The following is a 13,316-nucleotide window of genomic DNA, read 5'->3' on the forward strand; positions in this document are numbered from 1 at the left end:
GCAAGCGCGTGGACCTAGTGTGAGGTGTGGAGAATATTAAATATGAAGGCTGAACTTGTCGTAGACCAATCCAGTGTTGACTTACTGTAACAACTTGTCTTGTATTGCAGCATTAGAACTCCTCTTTCATTGGCTCGGTTTTACCCGTGAGGTAATTCCCATGCGTGGGGTTTGCTAGTGACAGGCTCGTGCGAGAGAGAAAAACATGCTGATGTGCCCCTTGCAGCGACATCGTAGATCAATATACTATGATCTACGTTGTACACTTGGATCAAAATAGTCTTTGACACACCGCTATCCCATTCTGTGACTCTTTTTAGTTTGGACAAGACTATTGATGTCTACGCTGCGAGGTGATTCGTCTCGGTCTAGGCATGCTTACATATTAGCCATATGAGTACTTAAATCGTATTCAAATCGTCTTCAGGTTTCGTATATAACATTGTTCAAAACATGACAGACGGCGGTATCACCCATGATATTCTACCATGTGGTTGACCTGTGGACAATCAAGATTTGGCCCAGCCCCGAAGCAGCGATATACGTCACTATGGAGGACTGATGCAAGATGACCTCGACGGACCTATACTGATTCGAATTCAACCTCTTACCAGGCTTTTTGAAGAAAGTAAGGAGTCATTGTAGGTCCGTTCTTCCTTGTGATCAGATGCATTCGCCTCTTGCTGGAGCTGGATGTCCGAGAGTCACTGAAAAGCTAGGCACTGGATTGATATATAAACGCGGCAATCCATCCTCAAAACTTGAGTATTCATTAATCACAACAACACCATTCAGTATCAGTGGCAATTATCTCAGTACTCCCAAGCAATCACTCTGAATATGCTTTTCCTCAAGGCCCTCGGACTCCTTCCCTTCGTAGCCATGGCTTTGGCCGGCTCTTCCAAGTTTGCCGACACCTGTCAAGACGTTGATGGTGACGGTACAACTCTGCGAGCACAATGCCATGAGAGCGAGAATGGCCAGCTAAAGTCTAGCACACTTGACCTGAACCGGTGCATCAAGAACAACAAGGGCAAGCTAAAGGTAAGAGATCAATCCAAAACAATCAAACTCAAACAATACTAACCTAGCTATAGTGCGGAAAGAAGTAAGTTGGGTCTATAACAAAAGCTATTGTCAGGGGGGAAGAACAATAAAGTCTGACAAAAGCAGTGGCAATTACTCCGGCTCTTGCATCAACTGTACCCTTCGTGGAACCGCCGAGTTTTCCTGCCAGTGCCGCAACTCCGACGATGACCACAAATATGTTGCTACTACCCTCGATCTCAGTAAGCCAATCCTTCCTGGAAATGCACAGGTTCCTTTCCGGAAAGCGCTAACACGTGTTGGAGACAAATGCATCAGCAACGACCACGGCGAGCTTCGTTGCTAGATCAGCAATGTAGGAATCAATATATTGGGGAGTTGAATTACGTATTACTGCTAGACTGGATGGAAATTGATTTTGTATTTAAGAATTATGAAGCTATGATATTCTTGGACTGCCCGTCTACATCATGCCTATTAGTCTCCATATCGGAGCTCTGTTGACTTGCCGTAGCCATAGCATTGCGGCTAATTGAATTCGCTGACGTTCCACAGTCACTATTAAGCTCTCGAAAATCGCCTTTGTTTCCCCGCATCGTGTGCAAATAGAGGTTGGATCCGGTGGAAGGGTGGGAATGATATTTCGAGGCGTCACTTCTGACTTTGCTGCGGACGCCTTGCACGAGTGGGTTAAGAAATGGGAGGCAGCCACAAATGATGGCCACGTCAAGTTCGAGACTAGTCCAGATGGACTCTTTGGCGCTTGAAGCTGGATGATGTCAGTTGGAGTCACTGGTATGAGCTGGGAATAGGAACGAACCGGCAAGGTCGGTGACCTGGAAATTGCGGAATTCAATCAGGCGCATCAGACTGAAGATACAGACACTGTAATTCGTTAGAAGGAAGAAATATATCAAGTTGTGGAGGGTTCGCGCACAGTCCGCCCAGAGAGAACACCAGGGTTAATCCTATTTTCTGCCGACTGTTGATCTGTAACTTCCAAAATACAGGAATTGGCAGACAGAGAATGATAACATCTTCAATCAATGCGATCGAGCCCATAACCTGGAAGAATTGAACTTGTCCCGACATGCAGTGTCCTTTCAAGTCTTTATCGTAGTAGTATTGCACTGGTGTACATTGGAAGATATTGGTCAACAGGGCAGCGATAGCCCATGTAGCGATAAATCCGACCAGACAGTTGCAAACAACGACGTATGCACGGATCGAGCCAAATAGTCGTTTGATAAAGACGACAATGGAGATCTTGACAAAGGCCATTGACGGGGCCCAAAACTTTTGTATCATCCATGATCCCTGCAAAATGCTGTTAGATGTTCCCATGCTATCAAAGTCATTATGAACCATAATAACATACGAATTGGATACGCATCCGTTCATGTTTGGGGAGTGATGCGATCGGCAGACCGACGCCATTGAAGGCGGCTTGAATAGTTAGTATTGTTAGGACAACATAATTTAGGAACAATGAAAAACACTCACTATCTACTACAAAAGCTGTAACAGCAAAGGAGATGATCAGACCAGCTCCCATTAGATAATCCTCCAGTAGAAGCCCCACCGCTTTCATCCGCCTGCAGTAGAGACGTAAAAGGTAGGTAATAGTAGCCAAACCAGCCCCAACAATTGGCACGATAGTGAGGACATTTTTCCAATATGTATTCACCTGATGCGCCATATTGGCTATATGGGAAAGATAGAAAACAGAGAAAAACCTATTGAGACCCAAGACACCGAGACCCTCGAGAAGCTTAGGCAAATAGGCGAACAGGGGGATCGGCATTTCCATCATGTAACCCGTAACCGGGCCAGCCCCAGTGGCCCCGGTGGCCCCGGTGGCCCCGGCGGTTGAGGTCATGACTTAAACTCTACTTCACCCAATTGGGCTCATTGGACCATCTAATTTCTAAAGGGAATTATAAGTGGAATTACGAGCCGCAAGGTGATCCTTTACCTAAACGGGTTAAATTCATAGATACAACTAGGATACTCACTGGTTCATGTCTACCTTTTCTAGCGCATCTTAGTGCACCTTAGTGTGTCTCAGTCCTGGTTTGATTTGTATTTCTGCCTTTATACTTTTTTTTTCGTGATTTTTCATCTCTTGTCCGCAATCGCCAATGATGTTGGCCAAGTCCTCCGGCCTGGTCCTATTGGCCTTACTAAGCTCTACTGTTGCGGACTGCACTTTAGATGACTTCAATGCAACAGTTGGAGGGCGCATCCTGAATCTCACTCCTTTCTCCTTGCCCTGCTTCTCCAGCTACAATGGGAAACCGGTGGCTCGCGACAATGCTGCCTGCGCTACTATTCAGGAGAACTATTCGGATCCATGGAAGCGAACAAATTCTCCTAATGGTTACATGAACAACCAGGATGAGATGTGGGCATCCGATCCTAGTGATCAGTGCCTCCTCGATAGCAGCAATCCCATGGATCCCCTGGCGTTTGTGAATACGACCTGTCGTCAGGGCAATCTACCCTCTCACTATCTTGATGTGCAGAGCGAAAGAGATGTAATTGAAGCTTTCAAGTTCTCCGCCTGCTCCGGCAAGAAGCTTGTTATCAAAAATAGTGGCCATGATTACCTCACCCGCAGCAGTGGCCGTGACACGCTATCACTTTGGACGCGAAACCTGCGATCTATGCACTACAGTGCGGACTTCGCTCCCTGCGGCTCCAAAAACACGGCTCGCAGATATAAAGCTATCACCGTCGGCGCCGGAGTCAACTTCGACGAGGCGTACGAATTTGCACAGAAAAACAACGTAACTATACTTGGCGGATACTCACCCACCGTCGGTGTCTCAGGCGGCTGGATCCAAAATGGCGGCCATTCTATCTTGAGCCCCGTGTACGGTCTCGGTGTTGACCGCGTCCTCGAGTTCAAGATCGTTACCCCAGACAGTGTCTACCGCACCGCCAACGAATTCCAGAACCCCGACCTTTTCTGGGCCCTCCGCGGTGGCGGCGGTGGAACCTTTGGTGTCGTCCTCGAAAGCACTCACTATGTCGAGCCTGCCATCCGCTTTGTCTCTGCCAACATTAAGTTCCCCGGCAACTCCACCAATATGCTTCCATTTATGGACATCGTCGTCAACAACACCCTTAAATGGGGACAGGAAGGATGGGGCGGCCACATTACCGGTAACACCCTCGTCAACGTCTCTCCTTTCCTCTCCATTAAGGAAGCCGAGGTCTCTTTGGCAAGCGTAATCACCTACGCTAAGGCAAATGGCGGCTCCGCCACCATCGAAGAGTTCACTTCTTGGTACCCCTTCTACGAGAAATACGTCAAGACTAGCTCCGTGGCTGTCGGCGTCACTCGCTTCCCCGGAAGCCGACTGATCCCCCGCTCCATTTTCAAGACCGTCGAGGGCCGCAAGAACCTCATGGATTACTTCGGAATTATCCAATCGCTAGGCCAGACGCCTTATATCCCCGTCGTCGGACCGGTGCTATACAACTACACCGAAGGATCGACCAGTGCTTCTCCCGCCTGGCGTGAGGCTATCTGGGAGTTGGGATCTGGTGCCTCCTGGGAGTGGAACGCTACCCTTCCTACCCGGAAACAGAAGATCCAGTCCATTCAGAACATGACGGCCGTTATTGAAGGCATTACCCCTGGTAGTGGCGCGTACAGCAACGAGGCCAACCCGTTCACAACCCATTGGGTCGAGGCGTGGTGGGGTGATAACTATGAGAAATTGGCGAGCATTAAGAACAAATATGATCCCAAAGGTTTGTTGAGTTGCTGGAAGTGTGTTGGCTGGAAGGAGTCGCAGGTTGCTGATTCGTCCTTCGCTGCACTTCTTTGATTCTAAGAAGCGCGAAATATACACCATTCGGCGTACACATGTACATATCATATAGAATTTACATATACACCATATACAGACTCCGCGAGACTATGCAATCTTCGCCTTAATCATGTCTCTTACTTTTACCTCTATATGGTTCATTTCTTACTCTTCCACTTCCCCTCGTCCCCAGGAGAGATTCTAGATTCACTGTCGGTGCTTGTCTTCTGTGCAGACTTGATTCTCTGGTGCTTGTCGAGCCTCATCCATCGCACTCTCGGGCACATTATCTTCAGCTTCATAGACAGGAAGGACCTCTCTCAGTTTGAGTCTATAAAATGTGCAGGTTCCAATCTATGGAAGGGACGTGCCAACTTTTCGATGGATCGCTGGGAGTTCTGGAAAGAACGGTGACGATGGATGAGTGATCAGAATGAGCTGAACGAAAGAACACAGGATGAAGCCAAGATGCTGGAGCAACTTATTGCAGGATACTCAGAGCAAAAGGATCAGCTCAGAAAATTGGGCTGGAAATTGACCCAAGACACATTTTCGTTTGAATATCTTGTGCCCGCGTAAACCATCCAAGGATGTGGCATAGGCGATCAACTCGGAGTTACAAATGCACGACATCCTCTAACTAGGGCTCAATTCTAGTGTGGGGATGTCTAGGTACTTTTATGTATAGTATTCACAACTTTGAACTGGCAACATCACAGCATAATGATGGACGACAATTCCAAGCTACATTATGAACAGGCCATGGTGATAGTACAAGAGCATGTATCTGTGATGCATATGCTTCTTCATCCTATTTTCGAGGGTGAAACTCCAAGTGTCCCACATATAGAGACCGACCAAATCGCGGCATCAGCGCGGCCACCGTCGCCTACAGCCGAGCCCGTCGTGGGTGCCGCACATGTCGATAGAGGTAGGTCGGAGCACGGGTAGGAAACTTCGACTCCACCAGACAAAGCGCATTACGGGAAAATCTGTATACGATGCTTCAATCTTTGGAAAACAAGGGTACAGGCAGATGAGCATATCCCAGAATGTGTGTTCATCGATGGTGGGCGTCGGAAGAAGTGCCAATACTGTTCCGAACGTAGAAGCGAGTGCCGCTTTAAGTTAGCCTATACTTACTTAGACATACGCGGTATACTAATAGTGACTACAGATACCACAGAGTATCACCAAGACAATGATGATATAGAAGCATCAAATGGACGCGATGGCCAAGGAAGGGCATGATCATAAAGTACAGCGGCGCAGATTTACGGAGTCCTACTGGAATGCCGCAAAGCAACTACAGAAGCGTCCTATTGTACAGCAGCAGGATAAAAAGAAACGGGGTCGGCAACGGCAAAAGCGAGCGGCGGAGAAACATGATGGAACGAATTATCTGCATGGCTATACGGCACCGAATGGAGAAGGACAAGCTTCTCTTCCGATGGATGTGAGGTCAACACCCTCAAGAGAGCAAAGTGAGGGGGGAAACACATAAATTTCCTTCCCAGTCTTGCATACATACACAGGGAACATACTAAGCCAAGCGCTGCGCACATAAGTAAGAAGGGGGCTGTAATACAATCCCAGTAGATTTAACCTCACCAAAACACAGGAAGCTCGAGCGGTCATTATTGTATCAACTATATTATATAGACAAGCCTTCTATCCCCAGTAGAATGCTCTAAATCGTCCCTCCTCCCACCACCCATAAGCACATCCCGCTCCTCACCCTGGTCGACAGGACCAGCCTGTTCAATAGTGTAAGTCGTTTCCGCAGCCGCCCGATTCATCCTCTGTAGAAGAATCCGCAGTCCCACTGCCAATACCGCAACAACAACCATGAAAAACGAGCAAGTAGCCATGCCCCGAATATACCACGGCCCGTCAGTCTCAGGATACAATCTTGTCCCGAGCAGGGGCCCGCACTGTCCGATGATGTTGAGAATGGCAATGCTCGCGCCCTTGCCTTCCTTTTCGACACGGTTATCCATTGACCATGTAATGATGAGGGTGATTGCGGAAAAGAACCCAGCCGTAGCAGGGTAGACGCAGATGTAGCGGATGGATATGTGAAGCCATGGTGGCAGATGTGAGTGGAAATAACCTGTTGCTGCGATCGCTAAGTAAGCGAGTGATGAGATGAGGGCGTGTGCTATCAAATATGGGCTTCGGGAGCGGCTGCGGTCTGATGCGTATGCCGTGAGTAGGACCACGACAAAGGCGACGAGATACGGAGGTGCTGAAAGGGCTTGGGCTTGTAAGGAGGAATATCCCATGCTGTGAGGGATGTAAGTTGGCTGTCGAGATTATGAATAGATGGTGCAGGACATACTCTTTAATGATAGTGGGCAAAAAAACAGGCATTGAGCTGAAAGCAACATTACAACTAAAGAACATAAACTGTAGTAAATGTGTTAGAATCTTTGCACAATCTCAAATAGAGATAAACACTCACGGCAGCCATATAAGCCTTGGGGTCCGCTGCAGTCTTCAGGATTTCTTGCCAGTTAAATCGACTTCCATATGATTGCTGATACTCGGCTGTGCTCTCCTCGAGACGCTGCTGAGCTACCACCCTTTGTCGGCGACTCAGGAATCGAGCCCGACCAGGGGAGTCCGGAATCAGGAACCAAGCAAATACCGCAACAACTACACTCGGGAACCCCTCCACGAGGAACAGAGTTCGCCACGGTGAGATTGGGCCGTCACTGCTGAACCTGACAATCACGTAGGCCAGACTGCTAGCAAAAGATGTCGCGAGTGGTGCCGCTGAGATAAACAATCCATTGCGGAAAGCCAGCTCATGTCTGCGATAGAACAAAGACAGGTAAAACGGGACACCCGGGCCAAAAGCTGCCTCAGTGATTCCGAGCAACGCTCGAAGAACAACTAGCCCCCCAAAAGAAGTAGCTAGACACTGGAATGATGCGACAAGTCCCCATCCACATACACATAGAGATATATAAATATGCGGGGGAACAACACGGTACATCAGTGTCATCCATTCGAAGAGAATGTAAGTAATGTAAAAAGCAGTAAGTAGCCATTCATATTGCGAAGATGAAAGTTGTAGATCGTCTTTGAGTCCTGCTATCTTTGCATTTCCAATGTCTGGATGAACGATCAGTACATGCTTGCAATCACAGGGGAAACATTCCGCTGTGCGAAATAACCAAACATACTCGAGCGGTCCAAGAAGGCGAGCAAGTAGAGAAGGGCCAGAAACGGGACGAGCCTTCGATCAAATCTCCTCACTACTTCGCTCTCCTCCTCAAGTGTATACCTCGGGCCTAAACCACCGCGCGGTAGCTTACCCTCGAGCTCCGTGCTGGTGTTATAGTTGCCGTCGTTCTCGAAATCGGATAGAGGGTCGCCAACATCTTGATGATCGTCAAAGTTGGTCTGCAGTCGCAATGGGCCTATGGGTGATTGTGCGGGCCCTGGCACTGTATTATCTTCGTCTGATGCATAAGAAACTGGAGTAAATCGTGGGTTTGAGGATGTGCTGGAGCTAGTGGAAGATGTATTATTCCCCGCGGCGGAGGGATGAAGGTCTGCCATTTCTCAGGGGAGACACGTTTTGGGGTCGTTCTAAGAGCCTGGTCGGTGAGGTAGTCTCTCCATTAGGGCAGAGATTACCTCTTCTCTAAGATCGAAGTGAGAGAAAATAACAAGAACCCCCTCAATTTGCGAGACCGGTGACCAATGTTGATCACCTGGGCATGGATCTCCAGGCCCCTTCTGGGGCGGATTATGTCATCCGTGCACGTGGGTTTGTAATTGGCACTAAGATGAGAGTAGTTTAACGCACAGCTTAGTTCTATTGGCCAAGGTGGGGATTTCATACTTCAAACTGTCAACTGTTCTACAAGTAGGAGGACAAGAATAGTCGGCCGCCTATGCGGCCTTGTCAAGTCGTTTTTTTAGTAGTCTTTTAAGGTAGTCTTTTCAGATGTCTTTTTAAATGTCTTTTTTGGTGGTATTGTCAGATTCTTCTCAGTTATTCTTCTCAGTTAGTCTTTTAGGATGTCTAGATATTTTCTCTCCCTTCTCGGTTTGTTAAGGAGGGGGAGCAGAAAAAAGCGGTGTGAGGCTTAATTCGTAGAACGGATTTTTCTATGTATAACCCTTAATATTCGCTTGTGCTTGTGAAATTGAGTTAATGTTTCGATTTGAGGCTAATTGCTCTAGTACATTCAGGTTTGTACTTTTCCCAAGCAGTAGCGAAGAAAAGGCTACCCTCATAATTCAGAACTCTTTCGACCAGGAGCTCAGTCATCGCAGTGGGCTTAAGAAGGACGGTAGGAGTCAAAGGCACGACTATCCCATCCAATTCTTCTGTTGACATGGCTATGGTCCCATCCACCCTTGTGGCTATGATCCCATGTGATACTGTCAGGGACATATCGGTCCCGACGGTTGTATCCTCCGCGCTGGTCTCTGTAGTATCCGTGGGGTCGGTAGGGGCTGAGGCTTGGGCTGCCCCTTGAGTCGTTGTCCATGTGCTCAAACTTGCGCTTCCGGCCGCCGGCAAGTTGGTTTGCATGTGCCTGGCTGACCTGAATGATGTCCTCGATTTCGGGAATCAGATCGTTGTCTTTGTCGACTGACTTCAGGTATCGCAGGAGGTTCTCGGCCGTGTCACGGAGGAATCTGACGCTGTTGGTTCGCTCGCGGTGGCTCTCAGTGACTTCAAGGATGTAGTAGTCGGCCTTGGCCTTCTGGTACACTTGGATGAGCTTATCGATATGGTGTGACTTGGATGCGCCAGAGTTCTGTGACAACTTGCTGGTCGTGGTGTCTTCGGTGGCGCCTTCCACGTTATCGGTTGCAATGATCGGGATTTCAGAAATAGCGCCTGGTAGGTTAAGTTAGAATACATGAAAGTAATATTCATCAAGACGTAGCAACAGACCATTGTCCAGGATGCGCTGGGCAGCAAAGTGGGCAGCAATGACAGAGTTTTTCTCCTCCTCAGAGTGGCAGTTCTTAGTTCCCAGATACTCGGCCAGGTAAAATTCAAGCAGACCGTAGTGTTGCATGGTGTGTCCCTCATCATAGAGACGAAGGAGAACACGGTCGTAGATCGTGACCTGGCCATCATCATAAGACTGTGAGCGGTGGCGGATGGACTTGACCTGGCGTCTCAGTCCATGGAAGAGGGATCGAGCATGCTCGCGGTTGCCAACAAGCTCTTTTAGCAGCTCGCTTGGATTCATCACCACACTCCACTTGAGGTACAAGCTGTCCTCCTTACCACGCAACCCGCGCGACATGACACGCTTGGTCTCTATAGAAGTCATTCCACATTGTTAGAATAATAAGATGATGATATTGTAGTCGATCATAGGTGGGCTCAAGGTGAAGCGACCTACCACGCTGTTTCGGATGAGAAAATGGCGGCATTGTGAAGCTTCACGCGGTTCGAGAACGATAGCCGCGCGGTGTTGATAAAGATGGCTGGAGGGGAGAAAGAGGAAGGAGAAGGAGCAAGTTCTGAGATCTGATCAAATACAACAATGGCAAGGGAACAGGTAGATGGCCAGACTGTGAATGATAGGGATCGTTTGTTAAATACAGCAATGGGAACATCGTCTTCAACGCGTGACGCGTGGAGTGGGGGTTACCAAATAGGGGAGTTCATGTGGGAAGGCATAACTTAAGCACCAAACTTGAACATAGCGAATGCCTATGGTGCGGGTGCGGGTGCGGGTGCGGGTGCAATATGATAGTAAGGGATTCATCAGTAACATTTATCGAGTCTCATGTCCTATCGTATGGGTATGAATGCGGGGGGTATGATCAATAAAGTATCCATCTTGAACTCAGTTTCTCTCCTTCCAGAGCTTTCTGACTTGATCGACCAGGACTGAGGGTTGGCTGCCTTCTCCATTCTGGGCACAGTTTTTCCATTCGTCACTATCGCGGATGCACCAAACAGCATCATCGAGGCGCACTGTGCAACTAATCTTAACGCCAAGTTGTTCACCCCGCATAGCACTTTCGCGCAGCAGCGCAATGCCACTGAGTGGGGATCCGCCATCGTTGCCATCGTTCGGGTCATCATTCTGCTGGCTCGCACACTTATTTAAGGCGTCAAAGTCAATCCCATGTTCCATTGCACAGTGGTGGACAAATTCGCGGTCTGGGATCCGGGTAAAGTCATTGATCAGACAATTTGCGAATCCTAGCGACCGGATAATAGGGGTCCGGGGGTACTGAGATGGAAGAGACGCTTCGTCCGCAGTGGGAGGGAAAGGAAGGTTGGCCGCACAAAGTATGAGCATGTCACCGATGCATTCACCTGGACCATGCTTGCACTCTATCTCTTCGGAATCTTTAGACACGCTATTATTATAGTGTTAGTCAAACGTTTAGGATGGAGTCTGGTACGGAATAACATCAGTTCTTCTCCACATCGGATTTGATGCTCACCTTGCTATAAAGGATAGCTTGAAGTCCACCTTGTCACTAATTTTTTCCATGGCTGGTAGTACCAGTTTTTGCAAGCAGGCCTGGGCATCTGGGCATTTGCTCATGATGTGAGCCTCCAATGGTATCTTAGTTTGCTCAAGTGTCTGATGTGCATCAGAAGCAAAGCCCCCTGTCTGTAAGTAGTTGTCATGCTCTTCTTGAACCTCAGCTTGATAGCTCTCCGTTTGTGGAGCTATGCCGGTACATCGTGGGGAAGACGGCCTTAGAAGCGAGAGGTAGCCGATGAAGAGCAACGCGATAACACCAATCCGACACAAATAGGTGGTTGTGCTAGGACGCGCACGACGACCAGGGTTGTTTGCCAGTTCAAGAGGATCCCCATATCCCTCCTTGGAGTGGATCGGTAGTTTCTCCATGATGGGGTAAAATCAGAAGTGACGTTGTTTTGATAAGATCATGTGGAGAGTCCGGGCGGAGCTCCCAGGTGAAGGGCTGCCAAGGCCATTACATAAGATCTTCCCCAAGCGATCCAGGGACCTACATATGTACAGCACCTAAGGAGGAGCCCAAGCCATTATTATTGTTAACTAATAAGGATGCAGCCCTTTGATTATGACCTATGTAACTATTGTTTTGATTAGATGACCGGTAGGACCTTGTCTCCTAAATGCTCAAATGCGTGCCCGTAATCACCAAGGCCATACAATCAATGTACTTCATATCCGAGCAGGCTAGGCTCCGACTTCGGAGGGAGGCGATTTTGATGGGGCATCGACTACTCCGTAGCTTGGGTTTTCAAATAGCCAAGTCTAGAATCACTGGGCTTTGTCGTGTATGGTCTACTGGCAGACCGTGCATAATGGCTTGGGATCGCGTGCTTTGAGGCTCGTACATGAAACCTTCATTACGGAGTAATGTCAATTCTTTCATAGGTGCCAAACACGGGAACCATCGGACTATTTGCCGATGGGCAGATGGCCAATTATGGGCAGGCAACCCCATGGTTAAGGTAGTTTGAACCGACTCTAGTAAGATCTGACAGTCTGATGTGGGTGTCAGCGAACGATCGAGACCATGCAAACGGGTTCATTCCCGTTGGATCAAAAGGTCGCGAGATGCGCCTGCGTCTGAATATGGGTATGTCCGGCCCGATCACCACGCGAGTGCCACGAGCAATATATCCCACTTAGGCGAGCCTCGTATCGAACGAATGACAACATCGAAACACGCTACTTTGGCGCGTTTTTCCAAGCCAGAATTATTCGAACCCCACCATTGTTCCTCGTAAAGAGGTATATTAGTCTCTAACGGATTGGAACTGATACTTTCAAACGCCTCATAGGCTCATGTGTTTCGTTTAATCCTGAGACTGCCAAGAATGGAGAAATTGGCTTGGCTCTCCGGGATAATCTCTACTTAAAGGTAGGGAAGGGGATTTAGCCGGATATAATGACTTAAAGTAGGGTTACATAGACTTCGCAAGTTGATTTTAGAAAGATGCCAAAGAGGGGAGATCAAATCCAAGTAGAGTTTTCTCCCAATAGAAAAGGGGATACTCAACTTGTCCCGACCAGCGTCGCATCGCCTCGTGCCTTCCGATGGTCGCATCTCATCTCTTATATATATTTTCTTTCTTATAACTTCCTTATAATTTATCTACCTAGGTACCTAGGTAATTTCTGAACTTCTATCGGACCATATATCACATCTGATACGAATCATTTCCACCCCACTTTTGACTTCCGACTCTTCTCCGACTGTTCTTCCGATCATTGCAATACTTAGTTGGACCAAAACATAAAGGTACCTATGAACAAATTCCATATATTCTGTTGATTCTTTCTGTTTTCTCTTTTGCTTTTGCTTTCGCTTCTGCTTTTGCTTTTTTCTCTGTCCCTTCTTAAGCAGGGGAGCTTTATACTTTCATTCTTCGCCAACTCCCTCAGGGCCATCTAGGGATATTTCCCTCCCAAAGATCCCCCAATCCCCCGTATATAGTCTGTC

The 13,316-nt window shown here is 48.1% G+C and overlaps 7 protein-coding genes across 7 annotated transcripts; 3 read left to right on the forward strand and 4 right to left on the reverse strand.

Annotated features, from left to right (window-relative positions):
- Positions 1-840: 840 nt before the first annotated feature.
- N7471_005682 (CVNH domain-containing protein) lies at positions 841-1,393 on the forward strand (the record flags this gene model as incomplete). Its single annotated transcript, XM_057278401.1, has 3 exons — positions 841-1,044; positions 1,098-1,108; positions 1,174-1,393. The coding sequence occupies 3 exons, from the start codon at positions 841-843 to the stop codon at positions 1,391-1,393; spliced, it is 435 nt and encodes a 144-aa protein (XP_057138011.1).
- Positions 1,394-1,478: 85 nt separating this feature from the next.
- On the reverse strand, positions 1,479-2,926 carry N7471_005683 (uncharacterized protein; the record flags this gene model as incomplete). Its single annotated transcript, XM_057278402.1, has 5 exons — positions 1,479-1,816; positions 1,868-1,932; positions 1,985-2,364; positions 2,426-2,493; positions 2,551-2,926. The coding sequence occupies 5 exons, from the start codon at positions 2,924-2,926 to the stop codon at positions 1,479-1,481; spliced, it is 1,227 nt and encodes a 408-aa protein (XP_057138012.1).
- A 262-nt stretch (positions 2,927-3,188) lies between these two features.
- Positions 3,189-4,886, forward strand: N7471_005684 (putative isoamyl alcohol oxidase; the record flags this gene model as incomplete). Its single annotated transcript, XM_057278403.1, has 1 exon — positions 3,189-4,886. One exon carries the CDS (start codon positions 3,189-3,191, stop codon positions 4,884-4,886), a length of 1,698 nt encoding a protein of 565 aa, XP_057138013.1.
- Positions 4,887-6,099: 1,213 nt separating this feature from the next.
- N7471_005685 (uncharacterized protein) lies at positions 6,100-6,372 on the forward strand (the record flags this gene model as incomplete). The annotated part of the gene is made up of 1 exon (XM_057278404.1): positions 6,100-6,372. The coding sequence occupies one exon, from the start codon at positions 6,100-6,102 to the stop codon at positions 6,370-6,372; it is 273 nt and encodes a 90-aa protein (XP_057138014.1).
- Positions 6,373-6,517: 145 nt separating this feature from the next.
- Positions 6,518-8,438, reverse strand: N7471_005686 (uncharacterized protein; the record flags this gene model as incomplete). The annotated part of the gene is made up of 4 exons (XM_057278405.1): positions 6,518-7,154; positions 7,210-7,277; positions 7,333-7,988; positions 8,060-8,438. 4 exons carry the CDS (start codon positions 8,436-8,438, stop codon positions 6,518-6,520), a joined length of 1,740 nt encoding a protein of 579 aa, XP_057138015.1.
- A 728-nt stretch (positions 8,439-9,166) lies between these two features.
- N7471_005687 (uncharacterized protein) lies at positions 9,167-10,283 on the reverse strand (the record flags this gene model as incomplete). The annotated part of the gene is made up of 3 exons (XM_057278406.1): positions 9,167-9,735; positions 9,793-10,167; positions 10,253-10,283. The coding sequence occupies 3 exons, from the start codon at positions 10,281-10,283 to the stop codon at positions 9,167-9,169; spliced, it is 975 nt and encodes a 324-aa protein (XP_057138016.1).
- Positions 10,284-10,702: 419 nt separating this feature from the next.
- Positions 10,703-11,751, reverse strand: N7471_005688 (GILT family protein; the record flags this gene model as incomplete). The annotated part of the gene is made up of 2 exons (XM_057278407.1): positions 11,313-11,751; positions 10,703-11,225 (listed from the first exon to the last, which is right to left on the reverse strand). The coding sequence occupies exons 1-2, from the start codon at positions 11,726-11,728 to the stop codon at positions 10,703-10,705; spliced, it is 939 nt and encodes a 312-aa protein (XP_057138017.1). The 5' UTR covers positions 11,729-11,751.
- Positions 11,752-13,316: the final 1,565 nt, after the last annotated feature.

This window comes from Penicillium samsonianum (assembly GCF_028829775.1).
Source record: "Penicillium samsonianum strain IBT 33392 chromosome Unknown utg000003l_segment0_segment0, whole genome shotgun sequence".
In the NCBI taxonomy this organism is placed as follows: Eukaryota; Fungi; Ascomycota; class Eurotiomycetes; order Eurotiales; family Aspergillaceae; genus Penicillium; species Penicillium samsonianum.